The sequence below is a fragment of the Ascaphus truei genome, chromosome 1 (genome assembly GCF_040206685.1).
Source record: "Ascaphus truei isolate aAscTru1 chromosome 1, aAscTru1.hap1, whole genome shotgun sequence".
In the NCBI taxonomy this organism is placed as follows: Eukaryota; Metazoa; Chordata; class Amphibia; order Anura; family Ascaphidae; genus Ascaphus; species Ascaphus truei.
The window spans coordinates 69,747,462-69,768,647 of record NC_134483.1 but is presented as its reverse complement, the minus strand read 5'-3'; the positions used below and the strand labels follow the sequence as shown (position 1 = coordinate 69,768,647).

The following is a 21,186-nucleotide window of genomic DNA, read 5'->3' as shown; positions in this document are numbered from 1 at the left end:
GCACTACCACACGGAGACTTCCATGCAAGTCAGTGCGAGTCGGCATGATCGCGATTGAATGATTAACTCCCATTGTGCTTGCCGAGTACATTTTCGGGCTATATAAGCAAAAGATTTTATTCTGTATAACCGTAGTTACCCCACTCAACTCGTGATGTAAACACAATGTTATCCTCACAAACAGTCCCTATATGGATAGAAATCCATGTGGGGACTCTAGTAGTTGTAATAGTAGTTGTAAAGGTTACTGTAGGACAAGGGTGGCCAACTCCAGTCTTCAAGGGCCACTAACAGGTCAGGTTTTCTGGATATCTCTGCTTGAGCACAGATGTTTCAGTCAATGACAATGATTGAGCCACCTGTGCTGAAGCAGGAATATCCTTAAAACCTGATCTGTTGGTAGCCCCCTGAGGACTGGAGTTGGTCACCCCTGCTTGAGTTGCAAGTTGTAATTCCGACCCAAATGGTACAGTAATACAAAGGAAACATAAGGTGCTGCTCTCCGTTCTAACACGCGCACATCTTCCTACTTTAAACCGTGCAAATGCAACAGATAAGAAGATGATAAAAGAGCGATGTTTCTACCTCCTGCCGGGCCCTCAGATTTCACAAACTAACCTCCTCTTTTTTTGCATGGAAACTACATGTAAATGTTTTTGTTTTTTGGAACTGCCCCCGTTCCCTAAACATCACAACCTTTTTTCTTGATCGCTGAGCGTCTCTTGTGTGTGTGATTACAGGTGCATGAAAGAACTGTCCAGTCTGACTTCCTGCTCATCATCCTGAAGGAAATCCTGCGCAAGCGTTCGGACTTGCACCTGGTTCTGATGAGCGCCACAGTGGACTGTGATAAGTTTTCCAGCTACTTCACTCACTGCCCCATCATAAGGATTTCAGGAAGGACCTACCCAGTTGAGGTACGTGCATTGTTTTATATCCTCATACGGTGCTACGTTTTCTTTATTCTCATAAACAAATGCAAGCGAGAACATACTGAATATAACTATATAACAAAATGCTTTGTATCTGGTTACCATTATGGGGCTTATTTTATATCCGCTGAGGCGGCCAACCGGGCTGTTTTTCATCCAAATTCACCATTGGCTTCAGTGGGGAATTTCGGCTGAAAAATGACCGCTTTGGTGGATATAGAATAAGCCCCTAGATGTGAAGTCGCTGCTCGTTACGGCCAAGTCCGCTAATTAAATCCTCCCTTTTCTTCTATCGGTTTTGTAAGATCCAATATCCTGGTTTGTATAAAAACTTAACATTCACATCCTACCGGACGACGGACTTTTCACATCTTTGTGTTTTTTTTTTTTTGCATCTCTCAATATTACCTGAAGGTTTTTCACCTGGAGGATGTGGTTGAAGAAACGGGTTTTGTTCTGGAACAAGACTCTGAGTATTGTCAGAAATTCTTAGAGGACGAGGAGGAAATAACGCTCAGCGTTACCAGCAAAGGAGGGGGCAGCAAAAAATACCAGGTGACACCCCATACATATGTCTAGACTAACACTATACACAGGTTGCCGAGTTATAAGAAACCCAGTTGAAGTCCATGAGCCATCAATTAGTAATTGTTTTGTACAGAATTTATAGTTTAGAAACAAATATTGTATCAAGAGTGGTGTACCTATATGTAGGATTCCTGTTTTAAAATAATTTCCAAAAGATATTAAATGATATGATCTTTCTCTCCGTAATTGTACTAACATTGTGATCAAATGCTGAAATAGTGTCCACATATTCCTATTTTTCCTTAGGAGTTTATGCCTGCTCAATCAGGCACTGGGATAGATATGAGCGCCTACTATCAGGGGTACAGCAGCCGGACACGCCATGCTGTTCTCTACATGAACCCAAATAGAATTAACCTTGACCTGGTCCTGGAGCTGCTCGTGTTCTTGGGTATGTTTTTAGATATATCTGCGTTGTACTGTATTCTGTACTCCAGGGGTGTGCAAACTATTCGCGCCGCGCCCCCCTTGCCTACTCCACCTGGTTCTCGTGCCCCTCCCCCCCCCCTCCCACACACACCTTCCTTTCCGGCTTGCGGGGGTCATGTGACGTCACGCCATGACCCTGCCACGTTGCCATGGCGAAGGGTCGCCGAAGACCCGGCTGGCAGCGGGTATGTAAGTTACAGAGGCCTCACGCCTCCTCCAGCATTTCATTTAAATGCCGTGGGGAAGAGCGCGGGGCCCCTGTAACCGCCCATGCCCCCCCCAGCAAAATCTCCCACCCCCCCGAGTTTGCGCACTGCTGCTGTATGTTACACTGCACATTCTACAATGTAACAAAGGGAAAGGTAAGTGTACAAGTCAGACCTCAGAACCCAGAGTATACACTTGTACCCAAACGGTGGTTGTATTTCTTTTTTTGGAATAATAATGTTGAACACTAAGAACCACGTAGAAAAAATCAGAATGACCGTCAACATTTTCTTAAGTGTTGGTACAAACAAGACCAATAATCTTAGCGAATGCATTGAGCGTAGCATAGAAAACCCCACAGAACATGGAAAGTGAGGGGAATGAGACCATTGTAATGATGGTGCTGCAAACAGTTTGTTAGAAAATGCTGTGTAAGGCACTGATGAACTTGGAAGACATTGGTAATGGTCAGTTACATTGTCATAACAAAACAGAATTAGCCGAGATCAGACCTACCCCAATGACGCAAAGTATTAATAACACTATAGAGACAGTCCGTCAAAGGAGAGAAGGGTGGGGGCAGAGCCACACCATCACAGGGGAAGAGACTGAGACAGTCTGTCACAGGAGACAGGGCCAGCAGAGACAGAAGACAGTCAGAGGGGACAGAGACAGACAATTCTGTCACAGGAGATAGAGGGGGCAGAAACAGTCACAGAAGACACACACCAGAACAAATACACACAAACACACACACACACACACACCAGAACAAATATATATACACACACACACCAGAACAAATATATACACACACACACACACACACCAGAACAAATACACACACACACACACACACACACCAGAACAAATATATATATATACACACACACACACCAGAACAAATATATACACACACACACACACACACTCACACACACACCAGAACAAATACACACACACAACAGGACAGATACCAAGCCTCACCTCTACTGCGCATGCTGCTTCCTCCTCTGCTTGACCACACCCCTCAGGCTCCTGACACCACCTCCTGCATTACACAGCAGCCAATCAGGGTGGAGGAAACTGCCCTGCTTTCCCCTTGCTCTTGGAGATCGGAGAACGCCTTTTTGATCCTCTCCCAGAACCCCACAGTGCCGCTGAACACCGGTTGGGAAACACTGCTCTAATACCTACAGTGGCGGATTTCCCATTAGGCCTAAGCCTAGGGTAGCTAACTTTGGGGGCGGCATAAATGTCTGCCCCCCATATACAGATGCCGCACTCTCGGGCCTGATGGGAAGGCACTTAGCTGTGGCGGCCACCTCCTTGCTGCTGCCCTCCTCCTCCTGAATCACAGCGTCAAATGATGTCGCGTTACCATGGCAACTCTACAATATATATATACATTTGCGTCTATAAAAAAAAAGTATAAAAGAATGTTGCAGTTCATTTCATATTTCTTAGTCTTTTAAAATCTACTACAGGAGATCGTTTATAGAAGAATCGCTAATGGGGTTGTGAAAATGTACTACTTCTTCCCCCCTTTTTACTGTTTCCCTCTTCTAACGTTCAGACAGAAGTGGCCAATTTAGGAACGTAGAGGGAGCCGTGCTGATCTTTTTACCTGGGCTTGCCGATATCCAGCAGCTGTACGATCTGTTGTCCTCTGACAAGAGGTTTCACGACAGGAGGAGGTACTCACTGCACCACATGTTGTCTTTGTTATAGCAACTACAATAGGCAGAAACAGTTCTCGTAGTATCGAAGAAATGATTGTATTTCTTTTAATGGCATACTGTTGTTCTTTGCCATCTCTCTTCTGCATCATGTTGCAACACTTTTGCCTTGATGCATAGATTCCTGTGGAGAGATTGATGGGGTTGCAGTTTCTTTAGACCACTTTCTATCTTACACAGAAGCCGATCTTTTGCTCTTACTCCTGAGTTTATACATTGTCAACACGATATTGGTTTGTACACCAGCTGAACAAAATAAAGTAACACAACTTTATAGACCAGAAGTGGCTAACTCCAAGGTCAGGTTATAAGGATATCCCTGCTTCAGCATAGGTGGCTCAATCAGTGACTGAGTCGTTGACTGAACCACATGTGCTGAAGCTGGGATATCCTTAAAACCTGACCTGTTGGGGGCCCTTGAGGACTGGAGTTGGCCACTCCTGTTCTAGACTGTGAATCTTGGAGGAAGGAGCTGGCTTTATCAGTATGATTATTTACAGCATGTTCTGTTACACTGTGGACACAGCATTTTCCATGGGCAGTGTTACTGCTGCTTTCAAATAGTTCTGCTATAAGTAAGGTGCAGAGAGAGGAGTTATAAGAGGACATAACAGGAATTCTGGGGAAATGGGTCCTGCTGTGAACTTGTATTGAGAGCAGAGCCAAAGGGACCTGACGAAGAACTTTTCTTCTGGTAAAATCATGGGAATGCATGGAACAGCCTCGCGATAGTTGGGCAATTTATAATAGCCTACAACCACATGGAAGAAGCTTAAAGATATCAAGTGCCTAGAAAAGAGAGCATTGATCTGGACACAAAATGGGGTTGACAAGAAAGGTCAGCCTTTCACTGAAGTGTGGCACTGCAGTCAAATGTGCTGAGCTCAGTCATAATTACTGTTGAAAGTGTACTGACTGAAGGGCGAACCTTGCCACTAGGAGGGCCGGACAGACCTTGCCACTAGGAGGGCCGGACAGACCTTGCCACTAGGAGGGCCGGACAGACCTTGCCACTAGGAAGGACGGACCACAATCTACCAGATACATTCACCTTTGTTTCTGTCTCTTGGTCATGGTATTGGAGCAGCGTCCGGATAACAAATTGTCCTTTCTCCATTTCAGGTACAAGTTAATAGCTCTGCATTCAATCCTTTCCAATCAAGATCAGGCTGAAGCTTTCATACTACCCCCACCAGGAATAAGAAAGGTAAGGTCAACCCGATGTGGCCGGTTCTAGATTGAGGGCCTTTTTGAGCACCAAATGTATGCTTGTTTAGCTTTATTTGTATAGCGCCCTCCATGTACTAACCCTTTGCGGCAGTAATAGACGCAACACTATAATATGGGGTGTAATACATACTGGAAATTAGCAAATAAAAAAGTTAACCGGACAGGTTGTCCCTGCCCCAAAGAGCTTACAATCTATGTGGTAGAATTTTCAAAGACAGTAGGAAGGTGTTATGGGAAGTAAGTATGTATGGGGTTATGGGAAGTACGTATGTATGGGGTTATGGGAAGTAAGTATGTATGGGGTTATGGGAAGTACGTATGTATGGGGTTATGGGAAGTACGTATGTATGGGGTTATGGGAAGTAAGTATGTATGGGGTTATGGGAAGTACGTATGTATGGGGTTATGGGAAGTACGTATGTATGGGGTTATGGGAAGTATGTATGTATGGGGTTATGGGAAGTATGTATGTATGGGGTTATGGGAAGTATGTATGTATGGGGTTATGGGAAGTAAGTATGTATGGGGTTATGGGAAGTATGTATGTATGGGGTTATGGGAAGTACGTATGTATGGGGTTATGGGAAGTATGTATGTATGGGGTTATGGGAAGTATGTATGTATGGGGTTATGGGAAGTATGTATGTATGGGGTTATGGGAAGTATGTATGTATGGGGTTATGGGAAGTATGTTTGTATGGGGTTATGGGAAGTACGTATGTATGGGGTTATGGGAAGTATGTATGTATGGGGTTATGGGAAGTATGTATGTATGGGGTTATGGGAAGTATGTATGTATGGGGTTATGGGAAGTATGTATGTATGGGGTTATGGGAAGTATGGGGTTATGGGAAGTATGTATGTATGGGGTTATGGGAAGTATGTATGTATGGGGTTATGGGAAGTATGTATGTATGGGGTTATGGGAAGTATGGGGTTATGGGAAGTATGTATGTATGGGGTTATGGGAAGTACGTATGTATGGGGTTATGGGAAGTACGTATGTATGGGGTTATGGGAAGTACGTATGTATGGGGTTATGGGAAATACGTATGTATGGGGTTATGGGAAGTACGTATGTATGGGGTTATGGGAAGTACGTGTGTATGGGGTTGTGGCAAGTACGTACGTGTGTATGGGGTTGTGGCAAGTACGTACGTGTGTATGGGGTTGTGGCAAGTACGTACGTGTGTATGGGGTTGTGGCAAGTACGTACGTGTGTATGGGGTTGTGGCAAGTACGTACGTGTGTATGGGGTTGTGGCAAGTACGTACGTGTGTATGGGGTTGTGGCAAGTACGTACGTGTGTATGGGGTTGTGGCAAGTACTTACGTGTGTATGGGGTTGTGGCAAGTACTTACGTGTGTATGGGGTTGTAGCAAGTACGTACGTGTGTATGGGGTTGTGGCAAGTACGTACGTGTGTATGGGGTTGTGGCAAGTACGTACGTGTGTATGGGGTTGTGGCAAGTACGTACGTATGTATGGGGTTGTGGCAAGTACGTACGTGTGTATGGGGTTGTGGCAAGTACGTACGTGTGTATGGGGTTGTGGCAAGTACGTACGTGTGTATGGGGTTGTGGCAAGTACGTACGTGTGTATGGGGTTGTGGCAAGTACGTACGTGTGTATGGGGTTGTGGCAAGTACGTACGTGTGTATGGGGTTGTGGCAAGTACGTACGTGTGTATGGGGTTGTGGCAAGTACGTACGTGTGTATGGGGTTGTGGCAAGTACTTACGTGTGTATGGGGTTGTGGCAAGTACGTACGTGTGTATGGGGCTGTGGCAAGTACGTACGTGTGTATGGGGTTGTAGCAAGTACGTACGTGTGTATGGGGTTGTAGCAAGTACGTACGTGTGTATGGGGTTGTGGCAAGTACGTACGTGTGTATGGGGTTGTGGCAAGTACGTACGTGTGTATGGGGTTGTGGCAAGTACGTACGTGTGTATGGGGTTGTGGCAAGTACGTACGTGTGTATGGGGTTGTGGCAAGTACGTACGTGTGTATGGGGTTGTGGCAAGTACGTACGTGTGTATGGGGTTGTGGCAAGTACGTACGTGTGTATGGGGTTGTGGCAAGTACGTACGTGTGTATGGGGTTGTGGCAAGTACGTACGTGTGTATGGGGTTGTGGCAAGTACGTACGTGTGTATGGGGTTGTGGCAAGTACTTACGTGTGTATGGGGTTGTGGCAAGTACTTACGTGTGTATGGGGTTGTGGCAAGTACGTACGTGTGTATGGGGTTGTGGCAAGTACGTACGTGTGTATGGGGTTGTGGCAAGTACGTACGTGTGTATGGGGTTGTGGCAAGTACGTACGTGTGTATGGGGTTGTGGCAAGTACGTACGTGTGTATGGGGTTGTGGCAAGTACGTACGTGTGTATGGGGTTGTGGCAAGTACGTACGTGTGTATGGGGTTGTGGCAAGTACGTACGTGTGTATGGGGTTGTGGCAAGTACTTACGTGTGTATGGGGTTGTGGCAAGTACGTACGTGTGTATGGGGCTGTGGCAAGTACGTACGTGTGTATGGGGTTGTAGCAAGTACGTACGTGTGTATGGGGTTGTAGCAAGTACGTATGTGTGTATGGGGTTGTGGCAAGTACGTACGTGTGTATGGGGTTGTGGCAAGTACGTACCTATGTATGGGGTTGTGGCAAGTGTATGGGTGAGTACTTTGGAGCTTTTGAAATGATTTGTGCAAGAGGTGAGTTTTGAGATGGGCCTAGAAGGTGGAGAGAGAGGGTGCTTGGCGGATATAGAGGGGAAAGGCATTCCAGAGGTGTGGAAGCAGTGTAGACCGTCTGTAGCTCAAGGTTCCACAAACAAGGTAATAACAGATAATGATGTTATAATGGAGCTTGAATGAGGGGTTAATAGCCTATTGGAGACGCTTATAGCGCGAGGTATAAGCTGTGTGCAGACCTTTATACTATGAAAGTATAGCTGCAATGAACACAGGCAGTTCGGTAAAGAGTAGCAATACTCACAGTGACAACCGAGCTTCTTTTCCTTCTTCTCCTGGCATGAACGGATCCCCAAAGCAGGAGACCTGTATTCCTCAGTGCGTGCCCACGATCCGGATATAGAGCAGAGAATAGGTGATCGATGCCGCCGCCATCGCTCCGTAGTACTCAGACTCACCAGGAAGTAGTAGGTTTTAAAAAAACTTTATTCAGCTACATAAAACGGATACTGGAACAAGGACAGACAACTAGGGAACCTCCTCCCACGCGTTTCGAGCAAAACTGCTCTTTCTTTTCTGCTCCTTGTGAGAGAGCAGTTTTGCTCGAAACGCGTGGGAGCAGGTTCCCTAGTTGTCTGTCCTTGTTCCAGTATCCATTTTATGTAGCTGAATAAAGTTTTTTAAAACCTACTACTTCCTGGTGAGTCTGAGTACTACGGAGCGATGCGGCGGCATCGATCACCTATTCTCTATTCCAGAGGTGTGGGGCAGTAAGTGAAAAATGTTTGCGAAGGAAGAGGGCTTTAGATATGAAAGTGTTAGACAGAAGAACTCCTTGAGCAGAACGCATGAAGTTAGCACGGTTGTAGCGTGAAATTAAGGCTGAGCTATAAGGAAAATGTTGTGAGTAATACAGGATACATATATTCAGGCGCACATGCACACACGCACACATGCATACATACATACATACATACATACATACATACATACACATGTAGCCCTGATTTTGTTTTTTGGGCTATAGGTCTGCTCTCCTCCTGGCAGTAATGCCTAGTAAAGGTAGGTTTGCCAGGAGTAATTATGGGTTTTCCCCACTCATTGCAGTGCATTGAGTCAGAGAAGGTAGTGTCATCAGGCCTTGTGTCCAATCAGAAGCACAAGGGTGGTGACTACTGGATCTGTATTTAAGGCCCTGCGCTTCCTGTATTTAGGCAGTGTTGCCTCTACCTTGAGAGAGGCTGGTCTACCCGAGAACAGTGTGCAGGGCTTTGTACACTGTGTGCCCTCCCTCTGGGGAGTGGTGGGAGACTGTTCCTCTTACTCTATTAGGGAGTAAGGGAAGAGCTGGGACTGCTCCTGGTGCTCTCTGGCTGGGAGTGAGTCCAGGGACATCCTGAGGGTGGGAGCCCCGAAAGTTGATACCTTGCTGCTGAATACAGAGAGAGATCAAATAAAGAACACTGTATTTTACTATACTTCTGTCCTGAGAGTGAAGTTTATTGGGAAGAAGTGAGAGAGATTCTCCTGCAGAGACTTCTCCCCATACATCTGGGGGCTGCAAGAGATGGAGGCGCTGCACCTGTGAGTACGATTCGGGCAAGACCCCAGAAGGCTGGGAGACTCAGGACCCCCTGTTACCAGCAGGTTTGCACCGCACAAAGTAGTAACCAGATCAACTTTCCCCGAGATAGACCCTATGTGAGATTGTTCCCCCCTCGCCGCTCAGTAATAGATGGCGCCGAGATAAATTGTATTTAATTTTCCTAACAAAACGACCATATGGCGCTGTGAAATCTCTGATCTATTGCATGTAAACATGGATAATAAAAGAGCATTTCAGGCACTCTATGTAATGAAAAGCCAAAGACCAGGTGTAGAGGCAGGTGCTCACTGGAGCAATCCTGTACCGCTTCAAAAGTTTTTGGGTAATAAGTGGAGGAATTAAGGCACTTCGGTCTTAACCAAAAAAAGTTCAATAAGCCAAACTTTTTTCGTTAAGAGGAAGTGCTTTGTTTCCTCTACCTATTACATATAAAGCAGGGTTTCCCAATTAAATTTAGTCATGGAACCCTTTTATATTTTGTTCAACAAAATGGAACCCCTTAAATATTTTTAGTGTGGCACATGAAGAAAAAAAAAAGGAAATCCGCCGCAGGCGAAACTTTTTCTTGGTTGAAGATCAAACACCTTTAAATTGAAAAAGCTGTGTGTGCTGTGCACGCGCACAGTAAGTGAAACTTCTTTGACTTTTGTCACAGAAATTGTATTTGTATTGGTGATGTTTTAATTAAAAATCAAAATACAATTTCATTGACAAAACGCAAATAAATTTGACTTATAATGCGCGTGCTCGGCACACATCCCCTGTATTAGCTATTTGCACTAAGTGTGAATTCCTTGTGTGTATGTGTGTGTATGGGTATGTGTGTATGTGTGTCAGTCAGTGTGTGTATGTGTATGTGTGTCAGTCAATGTATGTGTATATGTGTGTGTATGTCAGTGTGTATGTCAGTATCTATGTGTGTGTGTGTGTGTGTGTGTGTGTCAGTCAGTGTGTGTGTGTGTGTCAGTCAGTGTGTGTGTGTGTGTGTGTCAGTCAGTGTGTGTATGTGTGTCAGTCAGTGTGTGTATGTCAGTGTGTCAGTCAATGTGTGTATGTGAGTCAATGTGTGTCAGTGTGTGTATGTGAGTCAGTGTGTGTATGTGAGTCAGTGTGTGTGTGTGTATGTGTGTCAGTGTGTGTGTGTGGTTCAGTCAGTGTGTGTGTGTGTTGGTCAGTGCGTGTGTGTGTGTTGGTCAGTGCGTGTGTGTGTGTGGGTCAGTGTGTGTGTGTGTGTGTGTGTGTGTGTGTCAGTCAGTGTGTGTGTGTCCTGCTGCAGCCAGGGGCGGGTGTAACATTGCGCACCACCTCTGTCCCTCCCCCCCACGCAAATTCTGCACCCCCCCCATGCAAATACTGCACACACCCCCGCCACGCAAATTCTGCACACCACCCCCCCCCCCGAGGGGTACATGCGCCCGACACAGGCATGAGTGACCGAGCCCCTGTGCCGCGCGGGTTGCGCCTGGGTTTGCGCCGTGTAACAGTGGAGGGCTGAATGGCGCCGCTACCAATGAGTGTTGGAGCGTGTGGGGGGAATGACGCCGCTGCCAGCCGCTTCTGCGCATGTGTGGCGTCCGTCAGCGGCGCCATCACAACTGCGCATGCGCGGCATGGCAGCGGGCAGGGAACAGCGGCCGTGGAACAGTAATTAGGCCGTTAGGAGCGGCGGATGAGGCTGCATATGTCAGCAGCCGGGTGTGTGGGGGGGTGTGGGTGTGGGGGGTGCGGCGGCGATTAGGAGCGGCACCGGCGGCGCAGCATGTGACAGGGGACGTGTGAGCGGAGCGGCGTCCATTACGTGACGTCACTTCCATTTCACATTTCGCCCCCCATCTATCCAGTTTTGTTCCATCAGGACTAGGTGCCACGAAAGAAGTTTCACTTCAAAATTAAAATTTTCCAGGGGGACGGCATGTACACATTTTGTCCTCTTTCATGTCCCATAAATAAATGCAGCCGCCCTGTATACGTGCATACGCCCTGTACGTTTTACTCTTAATTAAATTATAATTATAGCATCAGATGCTTTGTTTATTATTGTGGTGTAGGGGGGGAAGGGAGCCCGCAGTGGTGTAGGGGAGGAAGGGAGCCCGCAGTGGTGTAGGGGGGGAAGGGAGCCCGCAGTGGTGTAGGGGGGAAGGGAGCCCGCAGTGGTGTAGGGGGGAAGGGAGCCCGCAGTGGTGTAGGGGGGAAGGGAGCCCACAGTGGTGTAGGGGGGAAGGGAGCCCGCAGTGGTGTAGGGGGGAAGGGAGCCCGCAGTGGTGTAGGGGGGAAGGGAGCCCGCAGTGGTGTAGGGGGAAGGGAGCCCGCAGTGGTGTAGGGGGGAAGGGAGCCCGCAGTGGTGTAGGGGGGGAAGGGAGCCCGCAGTCTTGTAGGGGGGAAGGGAGCCCGCAGTGGTGTAGGGGGGAAGGGAGCCCGCAGTGGTGTAGGGGGGAAGGGAGCCCGCAGTGGTGTAGGGGGGAAGGGAGCCCGCAGTGGTGTAGGGGGGAAGGGAGCCCGCAGTGGTGTAGGGGGGGAAGGGAGCCCGCAGTGGTGTAGGGGGAAGGGAGCCCGCAGTGGTGTAGGGGGGAAGGGAGCCCGCAGTGGTGTAGGGGGGAAGGGAGCCCGCAGTGGTGTAGGAGGGAAGGGAGCCCGCAGTGATGTTGGTGTCTCCGTCCCTCCTGGCGGCTGCAATTTTTAAATGTTTTATTTTTTCGCAGAACACTTAATTTTCCCTCACGGAACACCAGGGTGTTTTAAAAGTCCCCCACTGTCCCAATACATTTTTAAAAAACCCTGTTTGGGAAATGCTGCTCTACAATACACGTGTTACTCCTTTACTATACAACACACACGAACAGACACACGCACACACACACAATTATACATACATATATAATATATACATATACACACACACTCTTCCACACACTTTCGCTCACCGCTTCCTATACTCTCCCATACACTTCCCCTCACTCCTACATATACTCTCCCATACACTTCCCCTCACTCCTTCATATACTCTCCCATACACTTCCCCTCACTCCTTCATATACTCTCCCATACACTTCCCCTCACTCCTACATATACTCTCCCATACACTTCCCCTCACTCCTACATATACTCTCCCATACACTTCCCCTCACTCCTACATATACTCTCCCATACACTTCCCCTCACTCCTACATATACTCTCCCATACACTTCCCCTCACTCCTACATATACTCTCCCATACACTTCCCCTCACTCCTTCATATACTCTCCCATACACTTCCCCTCACTCCTTCATATACTCTCCCATACACTTCCCCTCACTCCTACATATACTCTCCCATACACTTCCCCTCACTCCTACATATACTCTCCCATACACTTCCCCTCACTCCTACCTATACTCTCCCATACACTTCCCCTCACTCCTTCATATACTCTCCCATACACTTCCCCTCACTCCTACATATACTCTCCCATACACTTCCCCTCACTCCTACATATACTCTCCCATACACTTCCCCTCACTCCTACATATACTCTCCCATACACTTCCCCTCACTCCTACCTATACTCTCCCATACACTTCCCCTCACTCCTTCATATACTCTCCCATACACTTCCCCTCACTCCTACTATACTCTCCCCTGCCCCCTCACTCCTTCATATACTCTCCCATACACTTCCCCTCACTCCTACATATACTCTCCCATACACTTCCCCTCACTCCTACATATACTCTCCCATACACTTCCCCTCACTCCTACATATACTCTCCCATACACTTCCCCTCACTCCTACATATACTCTCCCATACACTTCCCCTCACTCCTACATATACTCTCCCATACACTTCCCCTCACTCCTACATATACTCTCCCATACACTTCCCCTCACTCCTACATATACTCTCCCATACACTTCCCCTCACTCCTACATATACTCTCCCATACACTTCCCCTCACTCCTACATATACTCTCCCATACACTTCCCCTCACTCCTACATATACTCTCCCATACACTTCCCCTCACTCCTACATATACTCTCCCATACACTTCCCCTCACTCCTACATATACTCTCCCATACACTTCCCCTCACTCCTACATATACTCTCCCATACACTTCCCCTCACTCCTACATATACTCTCCCATACACTTCCCCTCACTCCTTCATATACTCTCCCATACACTTCCCCTCACTCCTTCATATACTCTCCCATACACTTCCCCTCACTCCTTCATATACTCTCCCATACACTTCCCCTCACTCCTACATATACTCTCCCATACACTTCCCCTCACTCCTACATATACTCTCCCATACACTTCCCCTCACTCCTTCATATACTCTCCCATACACTTCCCCTCACTCCTTCATATACTCTCCCATACACTTCCCCTCACTCCTACATATACTCTCCCATACACTTCCCCTCACTCCTACCTATACTCTCCCATACACTTCCCCTCACTCCTTCATATACTCTCCCATACACTTCCCCTCACTCCTTCATATACTCTCCCATACACTTCCCCTCACTCCTTCATATACTCTCCCATACACTTCCCCTCACTCCTACATATACTCTCCCATACACTTCCCCTCACTCCTTCCTATACTCTCCCATACACTTCCCCTCACTCCTTCCTATACTCTCCCATACACTTCCCCTCACTCCTACATATACTCTCCCATACACTTCCCCTCACTCCTTCATATACTCTCCCATACACTTCCCCTCACTCCTACCTATACTCTCCCATACACTTCCCCTCACTCCTACATATACTCTCCCATACACTTCCCCTCACTCCTTCATATACTCTCCCATACACTTCCCCTCACTCCTTCCTATACTCTCCCATACACTTCCCCTCACTCCTACATATACTCTCCCATACACTTCCCCTCACTCCTACATATACTCTCCCATACACTTCCCCTCACTCCTACATATACTCTCCCATACACTTCCCCTCACTCCTACATATACTCTCCCATACACTTCCCCTCACTCCTTCATATACTCTCCCATACACTTCCCCTCACTCCTTCATATACTCTCCCATATACTTCCCCTCACTCCTTCATATACTCTCCCATACACTTCCCCTCACTCCTACATATACTCTCCCATACACTTCCCCTCACTCCTACATATACTCTCCCATACACTTCCCCTCACTCCTACATATACTCTCCCATACACTTCCCCTCACTCCTACATATACTCTCCCATACACTTCCCCTCACTCCTTCATATACTCTCCCATACACTTCCCCTCGACTCCTTCATATACTCTCCCATACACTTCCCCTCACTCCTTCATATACTCTCCCATACACTTCCCCTCACTCCTTCATATACACTCCCCTGCTCACTCACACCTTTCTATACTGCCATATACTTTCCTTCTAAGTAGATATCCCGCACGCCCTCTCCTGTCACTGCTCTCCTGCTCCGGCACGCGCTGTAACCGCCACCCTCCCCACCCGTCCTCCTCGCGTTCCCTTCTCACGCACCTCGCTCTCGACTTTCTTCACCGGCAGCTTTTGCCATGGGTTAGCCAGGGTGGAGGAGAGCCCTGGTGGAACCCCTGGGACTGCTCCATGGAACCCCATTTGGGAAATGCTGATATAAAGAACAGATGGCACTGTCAGACATTCCTTGTTCTTTACAATAGATGGCGCTGTGAAACAGCTTAACTATTACATGTAACCTATAGATGGCGCTGTGACATTCATAATGCTTTTCATATAAAGCCAACAGATGGCGCTGTGAAATGTCTGTACTTCTATATATACAGGCAGTCCTCGTTTTACAACAAATGGCTTATCCAACGCTATGCAATGCATACCTATGTTCATTTTTACAACGCTTATCCAACGCTCTTACGACGCTTTGCAACGGTTTTTATGTGTGTGTGTTGTGTATGTATGTGTATATATATATATATAAATGTAAATACAACTGTATGCTCATTCTTGCATGTCTTAGGCAGGTCTGCAACGCCGCCTTTCCCCATTATCACCCAGCACACAGCACTTCCACTGCAACAAGGGATTCTGGGAAATGACATGCAAATGAGCACACAGTGCCACTTTTTGCTTCAAAAACCATTTTTAACATGGTTCCCTATATATATATATATATATATATTATATACATACATACATACATACATACATACATACATACATACATACATACATACATACATACATACATACATACATACATACATACATACATACATACATACATACACACACACATACACACACACAGTGTTCGACAAACCTATACATTTGCACGCAATCCTATACATTTACTCGCCCGGGGCGGGTGGATTTAACCCCCGGGCGTGTAAATATTGGCCCAAGCAGCACACGTGTTTTTTTTAAATTCCCCCGTTCGCGCTCAAATTTCCCTGCTCGCGCAAAAAAAAAAACAACAAAAAAAAAACTCCCCTACCTGACTCCTGATTGGCGCGCGCTCCCAGACTTTGTGGGCGCGCGGCCAGGCTCTATATGAGCCCGCCCCCAACGAGCGGCCATTCTGCCTGGAGATCTGTTGGAGGGTAAGTACTCTCCATGCTGCGGCCCCTCTGCTCCTTCCTGCGATCCCCCTGGTCCCCACATGGCTCCCTACTCCCCACCGCGGCAGCTCTCCTGTCCCCTGCTCCTGTCCCCTTCCCCTCCTCCTGTCCCCTCCTCCTGTCCACTCCTCCTGTCCCCTGCTCCTGTCCCCTGCTCCTGTCCCCTGCTCCTGTCCCCTCCTCCTGCTCCTGTCCCCTTCCCCTCCTCCTGTCCCCTTCCCCTCGATCCACCGATCGATGTCCGGGGCGGGAGGTCCCCGCTGCTGCAGCCCGGTTGGCTTGCGGGGGGGGGGGGGGGGGCTCGGCCCTCACCACGTGCCTCCCATGCGCCCCCTACCTTCATGATGGCGCAGCCGCCGCATGAGGTGGGGGGATGTCGGCCTGGCCCCCCCCACGAGCTTCATGCTGCCGCGGGCTGGGGGGGAAGAAGCAGCCTGCAGCTTGGCTGTGCACTGTGACATGCCGGCGAGGGGAGCAGGGCAGTGGCGGCCACGGCGGGGCTGACTGTCACCTGGGGCGCCCAGTGGGGGATACCTCGCCACGTGCCTCCCACCCACCCTGCTGATTGGGGGGGGGGGGATGTCGGCCTGCCCCCCACACGAGCGGGAGATGGGCGCGGGTGGGTGGGGGAGGAGCGTGGTGCTGGTCGCGGCCTTTCCTCCCCTGTGTGTGTGTGAGAATGTGTGTGTGTGTGTGTGTGTGAATGAATGTATGTGTGTATGGGAGTATGTGTATGTGTGTGACACCAGAGGTCCCCCCCCAGTCAGTAACCCCCCCCCAGTCAGTAACCCCCCCCCCCCAGTCAGTCACCCCCCCGTCAGTAACCCCCCCAGTCAGTAACCCCCCCCAGTCAGTAACCCCCCCCCCCAGTCAGTCACCCCCCCAGTCAGTAACCCCCCCCAGTCAGTAACCCCCCCCTGTCAGTCACCCCCCAGTCAGTGTCAGTCACCCCCCACCCCAGTCAGTGTCAGTCACCCCCCACCCCCAGTCAGTGTCAGTCACCCCCCACCCCCAGTCAGTGTCAGTCACCCCCCACCCCCAGTCAGTGTCAGTCACCCCCCACCCCCAGTCAGTGTCAGTCACCCCCCACCCCCAGTCAGTGTCAGTCACCCCCCCACCCCCAGTCAGTGTCAGTCACCCCCCCACCCCCAGTCAGTGTCAGTCACCCCCCTCACCACCAGTCAGTGTCAGTCACCCCCCCAGTCAGTGTCAGTCACCCCCCCACCCCCAGTCAGTGTCAGTCACCCCCCCACCCCCAGTCAGTGTCAGTCACTCCCCCACCCCCAGTCAGTGTCAGTCACCCCCCCACCCCAGTCAGTGTCAGTCACCCCCCCACCCCCAGTCAGTGTCAGTCACCCCCCCAACCCCAGTCAGTGTCAGTCACCCCCCACCCCCAGTCAGTGTCAGTCACCCCCCCCACCCCAGTCAGTGTCAGTCACCCCCCACCCCCAGTCAGTGTCAGTCACCCCCCCACCCCCAGTCAGTGTCAGTCACTCACCCCACCCCAGTCACCCCTGCCCCACCCAGCCACTCACCCAGCAAACCACTCACCCAGCCTCTCTCTCTCTGTGTATCACCCACCCTCTGTGTGTGTCACCCACCGTTTCTCTCCTCTGTCTCCCCCACACTCTCTCTCTCCCCCCCACACTCTCTCCCCCCCACACTCTCTCCCCCCCACACTCTATCTCTCTCTCCCCCCCACACTCTCTCTCCCCCCCCACACTCTCTCTCTCCCCCACACTCTCTCTCCCCCACACTCTCTTTCTCTCCCCCACACACTCTCTCTCTCCCCCCACACTCTCTCTCTCTCCCCCACACTCTCTCTCTCCCCCCACACTCTCTCTCTCCCCCACACTCTCTCTCTCTCCCCCACACACTCTCTCTCTCTCTCCCCCACACTCTCTCTCTCTCCCCCACACTCTCTCTCTCTCCCCCACGACTCTCTCTCTCCCCCACACTCTCTCTCTCCCCCACACTCTCTCTCTCTCCCCCACACACTCTCTCTCTCTCTCCCCCCCACTCTCTCTCTCTCCCCCCCACACTCTCTCTCTCTCCCACACTCTCTCTCCCACACTCTCTCTCTCCCCCACACTCTCTCTCCCTCTCCCCCACACTCTCTCTTCCCCACACTCTCTCTCCCCACACTCTCTCCCCCCCCACACTCTCTCCCCCACACTCTCTCCCCCACTCTCTCCCCCACACTCTCTCCCCCACACTCTCTCCCCCACACTCTCTCCCCCACACTCTCTCCCCCACACTCTCTCTCTCCCCCCACTCCTCTCTCTCCCCCACACTCTCTCCCCCACACACTCTCTCTCCCCCACACTCATTCTCTCTCCCCCTCACACTCTCTCTCTCCCCCCACACTCTCTCTCCCTCTCTCCCCCACACTCTCTCTCCCTCTCTCCCCCCCCCCCACACTCTCTCTCTCTCCCCCCCCCACTCTCTCTCTCTCTCCCCCACACTCTCTCTCTCCCCCACACTCTCTCTCTCCCCCACACTCTCTCTCTCCCCCACACTCTCTCTCCCCCACACTCTCTCTCCCCCACACTCTCTCTCTCTCCCCCCACACTCTCTCTCTCTCCCCCACACTCTCTCTCTCTCCCCCACACTCTCTCTCTCTCCCCCACACTCTCTCTCTCTCCCCCACACTCTCTCTCTCTCCCCCACACTCTCTCTCCCCCACACTCTCTCTCCCCCACACTCTCTCTCCCCACACTCTCTCTCTCTCTCTCTCCCACACTCTCTCTCTCTCTCTCTCCCACCACTCTCTCTCTCTCCCCCACACTCTCTCTCTCCCCCACACTCTCTCTCTCTTTCCCCCACACTCTCTCTCTCTCCAACACTCTCTCTCTCTCTCTCTCCCACACTCTCTCCCCCACACTCTCTCTCCTCTCCCCCACACTCTCTCTCTCTCCCCCACACTCTCTCTCCCTCTCCCCCACACTCTCTCTCCCCATACTCTCTCTCCCCCACACTCTCTCTCCCCCACACTCTCTCTCCCCCACACTCTCTCTCCCACACTCTCTCTCCCACACTCTCTCTCCCCCATACTCTCTCTCCCCCATACTCTCTCTCTCTCTCCCCCACACTCTCTCTCTCTCTCCCCCACACTCTCTCTCTCCCCCACACTCTCTCTCCCTCTCTCCCCCACACTCTCTCTCCCTCTCTCCCCACACTCTCTCTCCCTCTCTCCCCCACACTCTCTCTCCCTCTCTCCCCCACACTCTCTCTCCCTCTCTCCCCCACACTCTCTCTCTCTCCCCCACACTCTCTCTCTCTCTCTCCCCCACACTCTCTCTCTCTCTCCCCCACACTCTCTCTCTCTCCCCCACACTCTCTCTCTCCCCCCACACTCTCTCTCCTCCACACTCTCTCTCCCCCACACTCTCTCTCCCCCACATTCTCTCTCCCCCACACTCTCTCTCCCCCATACTCTCTCTGCCCCACACTCTCTCTCTCTCCCCCCCACACTCTCTCTCTCTCCCCTACACTCTCTCTCCCTACACTCTCTCTCTCTCCCACACTCTCTCTCTCTCTCTCTCCCACACTCTCTCCCCACACTCTCTCTCTCTCCCCCACACTCTCTCTCTCTCCCCCCACACTCTCTCTCCCTCTCTCCCCCACACTCTCTCTCCCTCTCTCCCCCACACTCTCTCTCCCTCTCTCCCCACACTCTCTCTCCCTCTCTCCCCCACACTCTCTCTCTCTCTCCCCACACTCTCTCTCTCCCCCACACTCTCTCTCTCTCCCCCACACTCTCTCTCTCCCCCCACACTCTCTCTCCTCCACACTCTCTCTCCCCCACACTCTCTCTCCCCCACATTCTCTCTCCCCACACTCTCTCTCCCTCTCTCCCCCCACACTCTCTCTCTCTCTCCCCCATACTCTCTCTGCCCCACACTCTCTCTCTCTCCCCCCCACACTCTCTCTCTCCCCTACATCTCTCTCTCTCTCTCTCCCCTACAGTCTCTCTCTCCCCACACTCTCTCTCTCTGTCACTCACACTCTGGATCTGGATCTCTTATTTACCCTATATATCTTAACTGCCCTATACTACACCGAAATCTTAACTACCCTATACTGCTTTCTTCCAGATCTGGCTCAAGCTTCACACGGAAGACATCGGAACCCCCCCCCTAACCCAGAAGACAGGTAGGGAACACATCCCCAATGTATAACATTGCGGGAATGAGCGTACCTGGAAATTGAGGGACTGCGGATCAGGTAAGATCCCAGGTGGGATTGCTGATTTAGATATTGTGAAGCGGGGGCATCCAGACACTGGTTAAGGGGTTCAGGAAACTAGTCATTCACACCTGGCTTTTAATTCTAGATCCGACATTTACACACACACATGTAACAAGGACTAATTGTAGTATAATGTAATACAATAAATACATTTGTCAAAAACGAATGTTGTTCTGACTAGGAATTTATTAAATGTATTTTATTTATATATTTTATATACGCAGCCACTGACACACACACACTGATACACACACAGCCACTGATAAACACACACACGCAGCCACTGATAAACACACACACGCAGCCACTGATACACACACACGCAGCCACACAGAGACACTGCTACACACACTGATACACACACAGAGACACTGCTACACACACACACAGACACTGCTACACACACACACACACACACTGATACACACACACACACACACTGATACACACACAGACACTGATACACACACACTGATACACAGACACTGATACACAGACACTGATACACAGACACTGATACACAGACACTGATACACAGACACTGATACACAGACACTGATACACAGACACTGATACACAGACACTGATACACACACACTGATACACACACACTGATACACACACACTGATACACACACACTGATACACACACACTGATACACACACACTGATACACACACACTGATACACACACACTGATACACACACACACACACTGATACTGATACACACACACACTGATACACACACACACACTGATACACACACACACACTGATACTGATACACACACACACTGATATATATATACACACACACACACACACAGACACACAGACACACACACAGACACACACACAGACACACACACACACACAGACACACAGACACACAGACACACAGACACTGATACAGATACACACACACAGACACTGATACACACACAC

General features: G+C 50.0%; 1 protein-coding gene across 1 annotated transcript in view; it reads left to right on the top strand.

The window, feature by feature from the left end:
* Positions 1-21,186, top strand: part of DHX29 (DExH-box helicase 29) — a 198,664-nt gene that overhangs the window by 35,945 nt on the left and 141,533 nt on the right. Inside the window, exons 14-18 of the mRNA XM_075589152.1 lie at positions 741-917; positions 1,347-1,487; positions 1,767-1,911; positions 3,733-3,853; positions 5,018-5,102. Coding sequence (XP_075445267.1) covers positions 741-917; positions 1,347-1,487; positions 1,767-1,911; positions 3,733-3,853; positions 5,018-5,102 — 669 coding nt within the window. The remainder of the gene's footprint in view (positions 1-740; positions 918-1,346; positions 1,488-1,766; positions 1,912-3,732; positions 3,854-5,017; positions 5,103-21,186) is intronic.